Genomic DNA, 17,860 nt, shown 5'->3' on the forward strand with positions numbered 1-17,860 from the left:
GGTGGTGACTCAGACACCTTGAATATACCAGTGACTTCAAAGCTGTGCGCTCAGCTAAGAAGTTCTGTAAAACTCCAGTTTTTATATCCACATTTTTAGTGAGCTCTTATCTTGATATGCCAGAGGTACTTGACTTTATTTTTATCCCACTATTGAACTTGACTTTATTTTCATCCTATTTTCTGAGCTGCTTCTAATTCCTGTATCCCCTTTTAATGTAGCACAACTGACTCAGCCACCACTATAACCAATCAGTTTCTAAGATCTGTTGAGTCCACCATCTTCTTGTCTATTTCCTCGCCACTGCCTGTATTCAAACTTTGTTTTTATCTTTGCTGTTGCAGTAGCCTTTTACTTTAGTCTCTACATGTGGAGAGAGACAAAGACAAAGCAAGCGAATATACATAATTGGTACCTATTTTTAAAAATAGAAGTAGGGCTAGGGTTATAGCTCAGCGGTAGAGTGCTTGCCTAGTGCAGGAGAGGCCCTAGGTTCAATCCTCAGCACCAATAAAGACAGAAGCCGCCACTATTACCACTTTCTGTGTGTCCAAAGAGTTGTTTCTAAAATGTTATTCTGATCAGGTAAGTTGCATAGATTGAAGTGTTTTCAGTGGCTATTACCTAAAGTAAGAATCCAAAAGTCTTAGTTGGGGATATGAAGCAGTTTGGCCCCTACTTCCCTCTCTAGCTGTGTCACCTACTAGTGTGCTACATGACAGGAAGTACAAATGTTTTTACCATTCTCCTCTCATGGCATGCTGTCTTGAGCCTCTTTATCTTTTCATACAGGCTGGGAGTGACTCCTACATACACTTTTTAAATGGATAGCTCTCCAAGATCCAGCTCAAATGCCACTTTCTCCATGAAGCATTCATGATGGTCTCCAAGCATTTAGGTTATCCTCAATGGTCTTGTTCCTACTATTTTTCAAAGCACTTTTCATATACTATTAATTGTTTGCATATCTTGTCTCCCATCAGACAATGAGCTTCTTATATACCCTGTCTTATGCAACTTGACATTCCTTGTGAACTGTCCATATTGGTTAGTGAAATGCATTTGCCTTCCTATATAAATTGGATTAATATATTACAGCTACAAAATCTTTTCTTTTAATATTGTATATAAAAAGTGATGTCTCAGAGAAGAAAGACTTCAAAGGGAATGAACACCACTGGTGCTGATGAAAACACAACAGTGGTGGTTTTCCACCAGTCATGATCTTCACAGGTTTAGGAAAGTAGATTAAGCCGTTTCACCCAGAACTATTGGACTTCAAGGAAATTAAACCCCATTTACCAACTCAAAAAGATGTATTTATTCTTAACCTGATGGCCAGTGTGTTTGTTTATAATTGGGACTACTCCTCCCTTGTACCTAGCACTTCATGTCTCTTTTTTGGCATTAAGATACCTGTACAACTCAATGAGCATCATGAGGTTGCTTGCTAAACTTAGAATCCACAGAAATTAAACTGAGTAATAAGTGATATTTTAGTCATTTATAGAAACAGTATTTATTCCAAAACAATAGAACTCCACAGTGACTAGGATATTTACAACTACCAAAGAAGTTCTTCCCATGCCACCCAGGACAGTTCAGAATAAAACCCAAGCAGCATCTTGCCCTTTGTCTCCCTTTTTTTGGACACATCATTGCTGAGACAGATCATAACAGTGTGGTTTCTTTAGTTCCATGATCCCCATGTAGTTCCATCCTGTTCCCATACTAGGGATAAATATAGTTGCCCTGAGATGAGGTTTTTTTCCAGGTCCCTTTCAGCACCATGTAGACTGTCTCTTAGGATGGATTCCTTTTCACATTTCTAATTCAGTCTATAATATGATGGTGACACTTCCTGTTTACTGTCAGGTACTAACTTTTCTTTATGATCTGTCTAAATTCTGGGCATACCCTTTTCTTATTCCCCAGGTTCTAACAGCAAGTCCACAGAACTACATTGATACCAGTAGGCTTCCTATAGTATGGTTATCAGAGTCAGAAAAACTCCCACTTTTTAATATAAATAGTGTTATAATAAAAACTAAGCATGTACATTAAAGAAAACTTTTGACATTTTTGAAAAACCTATATTTGGAGAAAAATTTAAAGATACAAATAGTTGAATTCTCTCCAATTGCCACTCTCATGGTAATTACTAACTTTGTGTGACATTTTATAATTTACAAAGTATTGTGAATTATGTGCTAACCTTATGAAGTAGATATTATTCAGCCCTTCTTATAGATAAGAAATTGAGACTTGGAGAAATTGCCTGAGAATCTTCAGCAGGTGGTATAACTAAATTTCATCCTGAAACCTTCAGACCTTTGTTTCTCTTAAATAGGGTTTTGATGCATTAGAACTTGATTGATTGATTGATGATTTGATTGTGGTATTAGAGATTAAACTCAGGGGCTTTTGCATGCTAGACGAGCACTCTATCAATGAGCTACATCCCAGCCCTTTTATATTTTTCAGACAGGATCTGACTGAGTTGCCCAGACTGGCCTTGAACTTGGGATCCTCCTGCCTCAGCTTCCCCCAAGTCTCTGGGATTACAGTTTTGCACCATTACACCTGCAAGAACTTTAGGTTTTTTGTTTTTTTTGTTTTTTTTTTTTAAACATATTTGTTTATTTATTTTTTTTTTTTTTAGTTATTGGCAGACACAACATCTTTGTTGGTATGTGGTGCTGAGGATCGAACCCGGGCCGCACGCATGCCAGACAAGCGTGCTACCACTTGAGCCACATCCCCAGCCCCGAGAACTTTAGGTTTTTAATTGATAAGGTCGTATTTTTAAAAAGTCTAGAATCTAGTAGTACCTTTAGTTCATTAAGCAGAATAGTTTAATGTCAGAAAAGTACAAAAGTGATTTCAGAATAAAGGTCAGTTTCTGTCCTTTATTGTTTACAACCTTACACCAATAAATGTGTATCAGTGTGAGAGAGTTTTATTTGATTGTCCCTTTTTTTTTCTCATTTTGCTAAGGATTGGTGAAAATGTGTCACTGATTAACATTTGAAAACCACTGCTTCACCTCATCATCTAGTTCAGAATTCCTTCTTAGCAACTCTTAGCAGTGGAAGGAAGAACATAGGTTTTATAGTCAGAGATATTGTTGTCATGCTCTGGCTCTACACCTACTAGTTGTTAAATCTTGAGCACATTATTTGACCTTCCTCAGCCTTCTTTTTCTTGTTTGTTTGTTTGTTTGTTTTTAAATGTTTCTTACAATGATTTTTGAGTAATTTGGAAAGCATTTATTTTAGTTCCAGGTGCACAGTTGGAATTCAGTAAACATTCACTTCTACAAACATAGATGTGACTGTACTCCTTCAGGACTTAAGAGGCTGCTTGTAAACCAAAATCCTCACAAACCCATAGATAAAATACATGCTCAACCTCTTTCCTCTGAGAAATATTTTGTGGTTACATTCAAATATTTTGTTCTTTTTGTCCTATTATTGTTTAATATATATGTATATAGTTTTGTGTTTCCAACTTGATTCTAAATTGGTTATATTTAATTCTTTGGGGTCAGGAACTTTCATTTTCTTTTTGCTCCCATCTGTATAGCTTCAAGTACAGAGATAGTCACATAGTAGACTCTAAATAAATAAAGATTTGGTGATGGTTGTTCTTTTTCTAACTCATAGCACTTTATGATCTATTGATTGCTCACCTTTGGGGTATAGATGAAGATGTATATATTCAGCGTTTTTCTTTAGAAATTCCTGTGACCCCAACCCAGCAACCTTTGGAAAGGCCTAAAGGCTGCCAGTAGCAGAAGCATGCAGTAAGTTCTGAAGTGTCTTTTCATTAGAACATCAATTTCCATTAATGAAAGCCTCTCTCTCTTAAGAATTTTATTATAATGATATGTATTACCATATGTTAGGGGCACAGGGAAGCAGTAACCTTTAGGAATTGGGTTTGCAGAACTTGTGCAGGTAAATGACATGAATGCTTTTCAAATAGTAGTGCCTACAGAAAGGCAGTAAGGTTTCCAAACACAGAATCCATGTGTAACTGTGACTGTACACAGGTAACAGTTACCTGCAGTTCCTCTTGGCCAAAAGCCAGTTTTCTTTAAGCCCATATTCTTTGCTGGAGCCAAACCTATCAAAAGCCTTTTCCTATTTCAAGACTGGGTACAAAGAATCCTACAGTTGCCATAGGAAAAGGAAGGAAAAGAATCTAAGATAAGATGAGGGATTCTTAGAAACAACTCTGTGAACACAGTCAGATGCCAAGCGACTCTTCCAGTGAAGTTGCTATTTGGGGTCCCTGTAGAGCTGCCTTCCTGAGTGATCTGCAGAGAACTTTTAAGTCACACAGTGCACCAGACACTATGCTAGTGTTCCAGTGCTCAACTTCATATTGCATGCCCATCAGCAGGGTTGACAGTGCATTAGCAATTGACAAGGCAGACCTTAAAATTAAAAGACGTGAAATGCCAGTGGACAAGACAAAGGCAAAAGAAGCAGATCCTCAAGAACCTCACAAACCAGTTGTTCCCAGGTCCTCATTAATGCCTTCCACACCTGTGTGTCTGCTGTGTGCCAGGTGCAGTGTTGGACTTTAGGGACATCAGAGTAAACAAAAGAGAAACTGAAAATCAGGCCTCTTAGCCCTGCATATATTATACTACCAGCTACTTAATTTAGGCAAGTAACTGACTACTTTTGTCTGAATATCCTAAAGAAAAAGGTTTGACAAACCCATATGCTTGTTTCAGAACACAATTAAAAATAATAATAATTAGGGGCTGGAGTTGTGGCTCAGCGGTAGAGCTCTCGCCCAACACTCGCGAGTCACTGGGTTCGATCCTCAGCACCACATTAAAATGAATAAATAAAGGTATTGTGTCCAACTATAACTAAAAAAATAAAAATTAAAAAAATAGTAGAAAGCAACAGATTGGTTCAGAAAGCCTAAAAGGAACTTACTTGAAAAGACAGCAGTACATTTTGTAGTCACTTGTATGAATAAAGAGAAGAACCCTATGGCTTTTTCAAGGAAGAGTTTTAGAGATTTCTAACAGTGCCCCCAATTTGATATCAGACCTTTCTGCAGTAGAAAATGGGATGAGAGGCGGAGATGCCACCAGAGCTGTGGATGACATTGTTGACCTGTGAATATGGCTCAAAGCTTTAAGTCATTTGCAACTGCGGTAGTCATCCATGTTTCTCACCTCCAGCCCCCAGCATTTCTAAGATGCGTTGCTCACTGCAGCTGTAGATCTGGTAGGTTTGAGTATGAGAATCCTGACGTTGCCTGATTAATATGATGTTCTAAACCCCTAAACAAGCGGAGTTGCCAACTGAAGGTTATTGCACTGGAACAACAGACTGGCATTGTCTGAGCCATCAACCAGAGCTCTCTGATTAATCAATCAGTACTTGTTACAAAAGGAGGAATAAGCAATTTGCTTTTGTGACCCATCTACTTCCAAAAAAGATGAGAGAGAACTTTCACAGAGCACACAGCAAAAGAGCCAGCCATTAATTCAAAATGAACAACCAAAGTTAAACAGTAAAGAATTTAGGAAACTTGGGATAACATGCACCAAGCCTCCTTGTTATCTAAGCACAGAGGGGAAGTTGCAGGGTTGTGAACATTGAGGAAATGTCAGGTTCTTGGAGGAGAGAGTTTTTGCTTACTCATTGTACCAAAAAGCATCCATGGGAGGCTTTATGTACTTGAACAACATAAATAATAACTTGGTAACCATTTTAGGAAGAAAGTACACTATAACACACCATAATAAGCTTCATCTTTGCCATCTTTTTCTTTTTTAATTCTTTTTATATACAACACCAGGATATAACCTGACATTATCACAAAAGCATGGAACACAACCCACTCCAATTCAGTTCCCATCACGTACCCCTCCACCCCACCCCCCACTTCACCCAGCTGCCTTCAATCTATTTACAGTTTACTTTGTTTCTTTTATTAGTGTCCTGTAGACACACACAATGCCAGGGCCTACCATGCCACATGTGTGCATGCACATAGAGAAAGTTCAGTCAGATTTGTTTCACTGTTCTTCCCTTTTCCTTTCCCTTCTTCCTCCTCACCACCCCCACTGATCTTTCCTTTATTTTGATGAAATTCCCTCTCCTTTTTTTTCTTTCTTTTTTTTTTTTAATTTCCTTCCCCTTATTTTGAATTAGCTCCCACTAATTCAAATTCAAATTCGACCTTTGACTTTTTGGAACTGGCTTATTTCACTTAGTGTAATGGTCTCCAGTTCCATACATTTGCAAATGCTATGATTTATACAAATCAAATGCTATAATTTCATTCTTCTTTATGGCTAATACTCCATTGCATGTATAAACACATTTTCTTTATCCATTCCTCTGTTGGAAGAGCACCTGGATTGTTTCCATAGCTAGGCTATTTTGAATTGTGCTGCTGTTAATTAACGTCAATGGCTACATTAGTGTAGTATTCTGATTTTAAATCTTTTGGATATATACCAAGAAGTGGAATAGCTGGGTCATATAGTGGGTCCATTCCTAGTTTTTTGAAGAATCTCCATACTGCTTTTCAGAGTGGTTGCATTAATTTGTAGTCCACCAATAAAATATGAGTGTATCTTTTTCCCCACATCCTCACCAACATTTATTATTATTTGTATACTGGATAATTGCCATTTTGACTGGAGTGAAATGAAATCTCAATGTAGTTTTTATTTGCATGTCCCTAATTGCTGGAGATGTTGAACATTTTTTCATATATTTCTTGAACATTTGTATTTCTTCTTTTGAGAAGTATCTGTTTAGTTCTTTTGCCTATTTGATTTTGATTGGTTTTGTTGTTGTTGTTGTTTGTTTTTGTTTGTTTGGTTTTTGGTGTTAAGTTTTTTTAGTTCTTTTTATATTCTGAATGGTAAGCCCTATTTGAGGAGCTGGTGGTAAAGATCATTTTCATTCTGTAGGCTCTATCTTTATATAAATTTTTGTTTCCTTTGCTGTGAAGCTTTTTTAATATGATGCCATCCCACTTATTGATTTTCTTATTTTATTTCTTGTATTTTAGGAGTCTTGTTAATTTGGTTCCTATGGCAACATGTTGGAGTGTTGGGCCTACATTTCCTTCTAGCAGGTGCAGGGTTTCTGGTCTAACACCAAGGTCTTTGATCCACTTTGGGTTGAATTTTGTGCAGGGTGGTGAGAGATAGGGGTTTGATTTCATTGTCCCAAGTATGGATTTCCAGTTTTACCAGCACCATTTGTTAAAAAGCAATCTTTTCTCCCAATGTGTGTTTTTGGCACCTCTAACTAATACCAGATAACTGTATTTTTGTAGGTTTGTCTCTGCATCTTATATTCTATACCATTGCCTTCACGTATGTTTTGGTGCCAGTACCATGCTGTTTTGTTACTATAGCTCTGTAGTATAATTTGAGGTCTGATGTTGTAATATCTCCTGTTTTGCTCTTATCACTATTGGCTATTCTGGGCCTCTTAATTTTCCAATTGAATTTCATGACTGCCTTTTCTAGTTCTGTGAAGAATGTCATTGAAATTTTGATGAGGATTGCATTGATTCTGTATAGCACTTTTGGGAAAATAGCCATTTTAACAATATTAATTCTGCCTATCCAAGAACATAGGAGGTCTTTCCATCTTCTAAGGTCTTCTTCAATTTCTTTCTGTAGTGTTCTGTAGTTTTCACTTCATTTCTTTTGTTAGACTGATTCCCAAGTATTTTTTGTTTGTTTTGTTTTATTTAGCTTATTGTGAATGGGATAGTTTTCCTAATTTCTTTTTCAGCAGATTCATCATTGGAATATAGGAACACATTGATTTATGAGTGATCTTGTATCTGCTACTTTGCTGAATTTACTTATGAGCTCTAGAAGTCTTTTGGTGGATTTTTTTGGGGGGGTTTTCTAAATATAAGGATCATGTCATCAGCAAACAGATCATTTGAGCTCTTCTCTTCCTGTTTGTATCCTCCAATTTCCTTCGTTTGCCTGATTGCTCTGGCTGTAGTTTCAAAGACTATGTTGAATAGGAGTGGTGAAAGTGAGCATCCTCGTTTTGTTGGGTTTTTAAAGAAAATGCTTTCAGTTTTTCTCTATTCGGTATAATATTGGCCTTGAGTTTGTGATGTATCATCTCAACAATGTTGAGGTAAGTTCCTTTTATCCCTACTTTTTCTAGTGTTTTAAATGTGAATTGGTACTGTACTTCATTAAATGTACTTCATAAATTTTTTTTTTTTTTTTTTTTTTTTTTTTTTTTTTTTATTTCAAGATACTTTATTTTCAAAACAGGTCACAACATTAAGCTTTTGGCCCATATTCTGCCACTGTACAAGCTACAAATGCTTGCTGGGCAGCTGAGGGGGCACTCTTTAGTAGCTTGTTTGAAAAGTGAATAAAAATCCATATAAAACAAATATTCAAATAGTTTCCATAGGAACACAGATAAGTGTGACCCCATCTTCTAGTCGTCCGTATTGCTGCATCTGTGCCAACCCTACATTTCAAAACTAGCAGTAATTAAGTTAAATGGTCCCCCCAGATCCCTTAACTTAAGCTAAATCTGTAGTGAACAGCTACAGAGCGGCATCTACACGTTGATACTAGTGGAGGCGCACGCTGCAGGGTGACGTTTCATGCTGCTTTCCTGAGCACAAGACACGGGCAGAGTGCCAACGTCCTGCTCCTCCACTTCGGGTGGGAAGCCATGGTTCTGGATTTGCTGCATGCACTGCCATGTTGGTCCGGACATCACATAATAGATAGTTGGCCTCTGGAATCCATTGAAAGTAGAAGCAGCAGCAACAGTGTATGCACCCATGTTTTCAAAAAGCATCCAATCACCCACATGCATTTCGGGAAGGTCACAGCGCTCGACAATCCGATCAAGGCCATCACAGGTCGGTCCCCATATGCTGGATGAATAATACTTCTCATCTGGTTTAGGTCTCTTCTGCAGCAGGGGCTTTACATGTGCATGATCATAAAGGATGCAATTAAATGATCCGTATACTCCGTCATTCACATAATACATAAAGGTCTGTTCACTTGCCTCATCTTCATCATCAGAGCCTGTCTGTTCCTTTAATACGAGTTTTTTGGCAATGATATTAACTGCAAGCGTGAAAGCTGAAGCAACATAATATCTTCCTGGTTCAGCTATGATTCTCACTCCAGAGTCTGATGGAAAGTATTTGTCCAGTGCTGGATTGATCACACTGGTGATCTCCTCAAACTTAAGCTTCACATCCTCAGATCCAGGGAAGCCACCACCAATATCCAGCAGACACATGCTGAAACCAGCCTCAGCTCCCATGTCAAAGACACAGCGGGCGTCAGAGATGGCCTGCACGAAGGTCTCAGGATCAGTGCAGCCACTCCCCACGTGAAAGCTGACACCAATGACATCAATATTTAATTCTTTAGCTCGTTCCAAAAGAAGTCTGCTGGTTTTGAGTGTGGCACCGAATTTAACACTGAGACGACAGACTGCTTTGGAATCATCAGTAGCAATCCGCAAAACCAACTTTGCCTTTGGATGTGCTCTGGCAACCTTCATCAACTCAACTTCACTGTCAAAAGTCATCATTTGGACTCCAATACTGGCAGCATATTTAATTTGAGACACCTGTTTACAAGGATTTGCATAGATAATCCTCTCCGGAGGCACTCCGAGACTCTGCACCAACTGTATTTCAGTCTTGCTAGCACAATCAAATCCTGTCCCAATGGCAGCTAAGGTCTTCACTATGGCTCTGCTATCATTGCATTTGACTGCATAAAAGGGGGTAACACGAGGAAGAGCTTTTAACCACCTTAGATGTTTCTTTAGAATGTCTCCAAGGTCTGCGACATAAAAGGCATCCTTATCGTCAGAAGAAGACACTTCATTAATTTTTTGGTCCAAAATGTCCTTGGCAGTAAAGCCTTCATCGAGGAAGTGGCAGTCAAACTCTTCATTACTAAAGTTGTTCATGGCTCCTGGATATGCCTCAGAAATGCAACAAGATGGAAACTAAGAGATGAAATTTAAAGAAATTATTTCCAGCTTCTCTCAAAGGTAATTCTCTAGGAATTCCAAACCCCGTGTCCTCGGTCCAGCAGTGGAAATATTCTCAGAGCGCCCGGGCGCCGCGGGCCGGTCCCATGGAGATGCCGCCGCCCGAGCTGCGCCGCGCCGGAGCCGGAGGAGCGCTCGGCCGCCCCCGCCGCGCCCGTCAGCCGCCTCGCTCCCGCCCGCCCGAGACGCCGGCCCGAGGTGGCGCCGAGCTGCTGGCTGAGGGCGGCCGGCCGCGGCGGCTGCAGGGACTGACCACTTCATAAATTCTTGACCTTAACTATTTATGTAGTGAATTCCATGTATTGACTTCTGTATGTTGAACCAACCTTACATCCCTGGGATAAAACCAACTTGATCATGATGCACTATCTTTTTAATGTGATTTCGTATGCAGTTTGCCACCTATTTTATTGAGAATTTTTGCATCTGTGTTCATCAAGGATATTTCCCTGAAGTTTTCTTTCCTTGATATGGCTTTGTCTGGTTTTGGTGTCAAGGTGATACCAACTTTGTAGAATGAGTTTAGCAGTGTTCTCCTTTTCTGTTTTATAGAATAATAAGCCTCCATTTTATAGAGGATTGGTATTAGTTCTCCTTTAAAGTTCTGGTAGAACTTGGCTGAAAATCTGTCCAGTCCTAGACTTTTCTTTGCTGGAAGGTTTTGATAGCTGCTTCAGTTTCATTTCTTGATATTGATCTGTTTGAGTTTTCTATATCTTCATGGTTCAGTTTGGGTAGGTCAAATGTCTCTGGGAATTTGTCAAAGTCTTCACAATTTTGTAGCTTATTGGACTATAAATTTTCAAAATAATTTCTAATGATTCTCTGTATTTCAGTAGTGTCTGTGCTGATATTTCCTATTTCATCTTGAATTTTGTTAATTTGTTTTCTCTCTTTTCTTTTTGTTTGGCTAAGGGTTCATCAATCTTGTTTGCTCTTTCAAAAAACAGCTCTTTTGTTTTATTGATCTTTTGTATTATTTTTTTATTCCCAGTTCATTTCAGCTCTGATTTAATTGTTTCCTGTCTTCTACTGATTTTGGTGGAAATTTCTTCTTCTTTTTCTGGGGCTTTGAGGTGTAATATTAGATTATTTATTTGGTATCTTTCTGTTCTTTTGATGCATGAACTCAACACTGTAAACTTTCTTCTTAGAACTGCCTTCATGTTGACTCAGAGATTTTGATATGTTGTATCACTATTCTCATTTACTTCTAAGATTTTTTTTTAATTTCTCCCCTGATTTCTTCTGTTATCCATTCATTATTTAAAAGTGTATTATTTAAGCTCCAGGTGTGAGAGTGTTTTTTTTCATATCTTATTGTTGATTTCTAATTTTATTTCATTATGTTCTGATAGAATGCAAAGTATTATCTGTTTTTTTGTATTTGCTAAGATTTCCTTTGTGACCTATAATATGGTCTGTTTTAGAAAATGTTCCATATGCTGCTGAGAAGAAAGTGAATTCCATTGTTGATGGATGAAATAACTATAGATGTCTCTTGGGTCCATATTATTAATTGTATTTTTTTAGTTCTGTAGAATGTTAGTTTATGTCTAGATGATCTATCTAGTAGTAAGAAAGATGTGTTAAAGTCTTACATAGAGAGCAAGTGGATGTGTTTTAGAAAATAACATAGCATAGCTGTCCTCGTGGCCATATTAGTGGTGTATCTTTGACTACCTGCTATCTAGCTGCTGCATTGTTGTCAGCCAGGCTTTTGACAACAGCTCAGTGGCAGAGATGATATTCTGCTATGAATTTTCAAGATGCAAATGGTATTTTCCTGAAGGTGGACATTAGAAGTGCCTCTAAGCAGAGCCAACACTTCTGTATAAGTAGGGTTTTAGTCACTGAGTACTTGAATGAGAACTATGTAACTTAATTCCAGGTACAGTGGTTGAGGAAAGCAATGGTTCTGATGAGATGGAGAATTCAGATGAAACAAAGATGTCAGAAGAGATATTGGCTTTGGTGGATGAATTTCAACAGGCCTGGCCGCTGGAAGGCTTTGGGGGAGCACTTGAGATGAAGGGGCGACGTCTAGACTTGCAGGGGATACGTGTGCTGAAGAAAGGTCCCCAGGATGGAGTGGCCAAAAGCTCTTGTTATGGAGACTGCAGAAGTGAAGACGATGAAGCAACAGAGTGGGTAAGTTTACCAACTTAGTCCTCATGGAATTGTGCCCTGGTCCTGGGCTGGGGGCTCCTGGTGTGTGCAAAGTGTGAAGTTTTTGTTGAGTGTGGGAACTCTACTGTACTCCACACTCATGGGTAGCCTTCACATTGGAAATGTACCGCAGGAAGCATTTTATGTTACTTACGTATTATTACTCTTCTAGGAGATGGGAGGAAATGAAATGGGTATGAAACCACACTCAAACTTCCTGCAGACTTGGAATTGCCCAGATCAGATCTTTCTTTCAGTGTTCTCTAGACAGTCTTCAAGACTGTGATTTTCATTTCATTAACCTTTTTTATTTGTCTTTTTCTTCCCCCAATACCGGGAATCGAACCCAGGGCTTCGTGCATGCTAGGCAAGTACAGCTACACTCCCAGCCCCCATTTTTCATTACTTAGCTGGATATGATGGTGCATGCCTTCTTCCCAGCAAACATGAGACTGAGGCAGAAGGATCACTTGAGCCCTGTAGTTCAACATAACAAGACCTTATTTCCAAGAGTATATAAAGTTTCAAAAGATTAACTTAGGTTAAGTTAAGTTAGGTTAAGTTAACTTAACTTAGGTTAAGTTCTCTTTTTTAAGAGAACTTAACCCTAAGACAGGACTGGATTTGTGGGGTTGTGTGGATTGTTTGTTTTTCTTTTGAAACTTTATATTTTAAAAAATATTTTTTAGTTGCTGCATAGCATAAGTAATTGTACATATTAATGGGATACAGTGGATACTCCAACATACCTGTACAATATCCAATGATCAGATGGTGTAACTAGTATATCCGTCTGGGTTATTCTTAAAGCCATCGAATCCACAGGAATGCGCAGATTTCGTAATTGGCCTAATTTGTCCCTGACATACTTCTGTCTTTCAGATCACATTCCAGGTCAAACGTGTAAAGAAACCCAAAGGAGATCATAAGAAAACTCCTGGGAAAAAGGTTGAATCAAACCAAGCAGAAAATGGGCATCGTTACCAAGCAAACCTGGAGATCACTGGTCCCAAAGTGGCATCTCCTGGGCCACAAGGTAAACTTGAATGTTTCAGATGTTAGTTTCTTTAGATTTCACTGTCTCATTTCTCACAAAGGATGTGTTTGTGACTTAGAATAGTTTAGGTGAGAAAATAAAAGAACAAATTCAGTTATTGGTACAAAAAGTTTATTTTGATTATATTACATTATATTTACTTGTTTTTTTTAAACTATCAACTATTTGGCTTATATTTTTATCACCTTAAGCTTAAATATCTGATTCTTAACGTGATAGTCTAGTATAATATAGAAAAGTAGGAGTTTTCACCAGACATCTAGGGTTCAAACACCAGTTCTGCCATTCACTTCCCTGCTCCTCATGTTTCTTATCTATAAAATGGAATGATAATAGCATTACTGAACATGGTGGTAGTAAGGATTATATGACTTTATATGTGAATAGTACTTAAAATGCACTGGCACATAGGGCCCAATCAGTAGTAGTATGTGTTTGTGAGTCAGAAATCTCTTTAAGTATTGTATAAATGTTTTAGAACTGCTCCGAGAGAAATAACACATATATGTCACAGTTTGGCATGTACTTTCAGGGATTCATATTTGTCCTGAAGCCCATCTATGAGCTCCATGTTAAGGGCCACTGCCATGCACCCAGTTGACTTTCTTTTTTCAGCAATTGAATAACGTTGATAGAATTCCTTTTTAAACATGTTATATTCTTTTTTACAAGGGTATTTTTCTATCTTAGACTGAAAATTTATCTCATTAAGATGTGTCTTATTTGGTTGGGTTTAAGTACTTACCAAAACTGAAAGCAAAGGCCCATACAAAAATATAAATAATGGGGTCAGCTTAGTTGAATCCAAGAACAAACCTGTAATAAATTCTGAGGACACCAAAAAGGATATTTGTTTATGACTAGAGTTAAAAGCTTGAGTTACTTCTGTTATTAAAGGAAGCTGACATTTGTTAACAAGTTACAGGAGGAAGACAACACTTGCCTCTGTTAGGTCTGTCTCAGTATCGGTGAAAATGATGTCCATACATAAAACATGGAAATGAAGAGTACAATGAATTTTCCTTAAATGTTGTTATTAAATGTCATAGAATTGTGAAGGAAGAAAATTTAGATGAATACTTGTTCTTAAGGTGAAGAACTTTCTTAAGGAAGAGAGAAAAATAATAATGTGGCACTAGAAAGCACTACAGAATAAAAAGACAAAGGGCTGAAAAAAAAGTTTTTCCGAATATTTCTATATATTTATAGAATATATGATGAAGGATATCACTATCTTTTAACAGATGCACAACTCAACATCAAAAATACAGTATGGTATTTCAATAAAGTATGAGCAGATTTTTCACCAAATATAAATACATACACACACACTTAGGCATTACTAAACACGTGAGAAATTCAGCTTACTAGCAATCAAAGGAGGACAAATACAAAAAGTCAGTCACTACTTTCACTTATCAAGTTATTTTTAAATGTGTAATAAACAGCAAAAGCTACTAAAATGAATTTGGGTATAGTTTTACAAGAGACCAAAAAATTTCAAAATATACCAATAATTCTACTTCCAGTAATTTACCCTAAACAAATCATCTAATAGGTAGTGCAAAAGATGGCAGTTGATTGTGGGGTTGCTTAATATAGTAAAAATTTGAAAACAACCTGAATGTTATAGCTGCATAAGTAAATTACAACATGTCTGTGCTGTGTACTATGCAACCAGGATAGTTTGTAATCTAGCAGGTGAACAAATGCAGTGTATAAAATAGCATAGAAATACTTCAATTCTTGTGAAATAGTAAATATGCTCTTTTTATCAACTATATATTTTTTTACATTTCAGTATCTCTGAAATTCAGAAACATCTTACCCATTGGTTATAACTTACAATAGTTGTAGTTATTTTCCTTTGTTAAATTGCTTAAAACAATATGCACCTTACAACTGACGACATCTTAGATTTGGTGAAATATGGTATAATAAACAAGTGCATAGACATAAGTGTAGAAAGGAGCTACAAAAATGCTATAAGTGGTCATCTCCGGGTAATGCAGAGCTTTAGGTAATTTTTTTTAAATTTTCTTCCATAGCCTTTCCATGTTCTAAATATTACATAATAAACCTGTGTTACTTTTTTAACAAAAATCTGAAAGTGTCTTGGAAATTACAGCCACATATGATTGAAACAGTATAAGAGCACTAAAGCAGTGTTAAGTGGACTCAATTTTGGGTGGGGCATTGAACATGCTTGCAAGTTAGATCGTGGAATCACTTATTCCCATTAAAATGAGAAGTTCTGAGCATGGAAGACATGTGGAAATAGAGGCTTAGTATCCCAATTTTTAAATAAATACAGATTCCGTCTACTGTCAGCTCATAAGCTTTCTGGGAAATCCTGACAATGTTCTAAAGCAAAGTATGAAACAGATAGTTTGTGAGCTGTAGGGGAAAAGTTGAGATCATTAAGAGGCATTATAGATTTTCTAAGAACTAATAATAACACTCAACTAATTTCATTTCCTTTTTTGGTTAGGGCTACTAGACTGGAAGACCAGGGAAGTGCCATAGACATAATGTAACTGGATCTCAGCAAGGCATTTAACGAGCCTCTTATGATACCTTGTGAACAAGATGGAGAGATGTGTTCCCATTGCCTGCAGGATAAAGTGCAGACTTCCTAGTGTGGCTACAAGACCCTTTACAGCCTGGCCTCTCTCTACCCTCCAGCACCATTCTCTGAACCAGCCATGTTCTTATTTTACATCTGTGCCTTTGCACATGCCGTTCCCTCTGCCTGGAATGCCCTTATGCCACCTCTGCAGTGCTAAAATACCACTCATCCTTAAACTTCAAACTCAAGTGCCACCTCTTCCTTGGTGCCTGCAAGCAGAATTAGTTGTTCTCTGTGCAAGTGTTCTCTTCCTTCACCCCAGCACTTACCATTATAGTATAATGATGTCTGTTTGCCTTTCTCACTAGACTGTGAGCTCAAGAGCAGGCTGTCTTATTGTTCCTGTGTGTATTGCTAGTGTTTTACACAGTTCTCAGCCCCTTATAATAGGTGCTCAATAAATATTTTTCAAGTGAATTTCTTAAATATAAAAGGAAATAAGCTTTATTGTAAAACCTATGATATGTCTAAAGTGATTCATTTTAACAGAGTTAATTTGAAATTTTTCTAAACCATTCTTTTCTTTTTTATTAAAATCTAAATTTAAACCCCTGCCTGTTCCTCAGATGGTTTTCTGTTATTGGTAAATTCTTATAGGATAAAGGTGCTAGGCAGAACTCAAGTTCTTCTCTCATCCATTCCCTTGTAATTCCTTCGTAAGTCCCCTACCCAGATGAGACTTGGTTCCACTCTTTTCTTGAGGACTTGATCTAGGAAAAGGGCCTAAACCCAAAAGGTAGTACCTGTGTAGGATATCAACAAACAGAGCTTTATCTGTCATTCTGTCAACACTTGTAATCCCAGCGACAAGGTAGAATGAAGCAGGAAAATCCCACATTTGAGGCCAATCTGAGCAACTTAGTGATATCCTCAGCAACTTAGCAAGACCCTGTCTCCAAAAACTAGGGATGTAGCTCAGTGGTGAAATGTCACTGGGTTCAATTCCTGATGCCAAAAAAATAAATAAATACATAATAAAACAAACAGCTTTAATAGCCTTGAATAGTGTGCTGATTGGAAGCATTCGTGTGAGAGTCAAATAACCTGGGCCGGATTCCAGCCCTGCCACTGCTCTACCACATGTTGGGCAGGTCACTCACTCTAAGTCCCTGTTATCTCACCTGAGATGGGAGGATTAAAGCCTGCCTCCTGAGGTTGTGAATGTACAGCACCTAGCCCAGGACCCGAATACATAGTAAGTGCCCTTGCAACAAATGGCAGCCTTTCCTCATCATCATTTCCCACCCTGATGCTTTTCTTTACAGCAGTGATTCTCCACCAAAGGGTGATTTTGTCCCCCAGGGATATTTGGCAGCATCTGGAGACATTTGGGGTGGGTGTAACAGGGGCTGGTGTAACTGTCCTCGAGTAGGTGGAGGACAGAGATGCTGATAAACGTTCCCTAATGAACAGGACAGGTCTTACAACCAAAATAACTAGCTCAACATGTCAACAGTGTCAGTTTGAGAAACCTTACATTTGAGATATAAGTTTCTTCTAAATTAAATTTGTCCTAATCAAAATATAGGGGGGTAAAATTAAGTAAGAATGCTAACATTTAAGAATATCTTAATTCTGGGGTCTGGGGATATGGCTCAAGTAGTAGCGTACTCACCTGGCGTGAGTGAGGCACTGGGTTCGATCCTCGGCACCACATAAAAATAAAATAAAGATATTATGTCCACCTAAAGCTAAAAAATAAATATTTTAAAAAAAGAATACCTTAATCCTTATTTATGTTGATCAACCTTAAATCCAACAAAGCATTCTATTTTTACTTCAACTAATTTCAAGAATAAGGCTTTATTCAAATATGACTTTTACTCCTGTTGCCATGAATGATGAGATTTTAATTAGATCTGTTTGTTGACTGTGGAAATGATTAAACCCTAAAGAATGACTGGCATCACCAAATGCGCTCATCTGGATGAAATA

The 17,860-nt window shown here is 37.8% G+C and overlaps 2 protein-coding genes across 4 annotated transcripts in view; one reads left to right on the top strand and one right to left on the bottom strand.

Annotated features, from left to right (window-relative positions):
- Ttc17 (tetratricopeptide repeat domain 17) overlaps positions 1–17,860 on the top strand; it is a 119,678-nt gene that overhangs the window by 70,330 nt on the left and 31,488 nt on the right. For 2 of the 3 annotated variants that reach the window (XM_058583407.1, XM_046456284.2), the window contains 2 exons: positions 11,962–12,221; positions 13,122–13,275. In XM_058583407.1, coding sequence (XP_058439390.1) covers positions 11,962–12,221; positions 13,122–13,275 — 414 coding nt within the window. Of the gene's footprint in view, positions 1–11,961; positions 12,222–13,121; positions 13,276–15,787; positions 16,478–17,860 lie in introns of those variants that run through there. The other variant, XM_046456292.2, reaches the window with a different exon arrangement.
- Positions 8,274–10,230, bottom strand: LOC124100707 (ornithine decarboxylase). Its single transcript, XM_046456305.2, has one exon. The coding sequence runs from the start codon at positions 9,984–9,986 to the stop codon at positions 8,601–8,603; it is 1,386 nt and encodes a 461-aa protein (XP_046312261.1). The 5' UTR covers positions 9,987–10,230; the 3' UTR covers positions 8,274–8,600.

Source organism: Marmota monax, unplaced genomic scaffold, assembly GCF_021218885.2.
Source record: "Marmota monax isolate L192 unplaced genomic scaffold, Marmota_monax_Labrador192_F-V1.1 WCK01_AAM20220418_F8-fsc00047, whole genome shotgun sequence".
NCBI lineage: Eukaryota > Metazoa > Chordata > Mammalia > Rodentia > Sciuridae > Marmota > Marmota monax.

Coding starts and splice junctions, on each gene's coding strand:
- LOC124100707 (XM_046456305.2), bottom strand. CDS start 9,986: ATGAACAACTTTAGTAATGAAGAGTTTGACTGCCACTTCCTCGATGAA.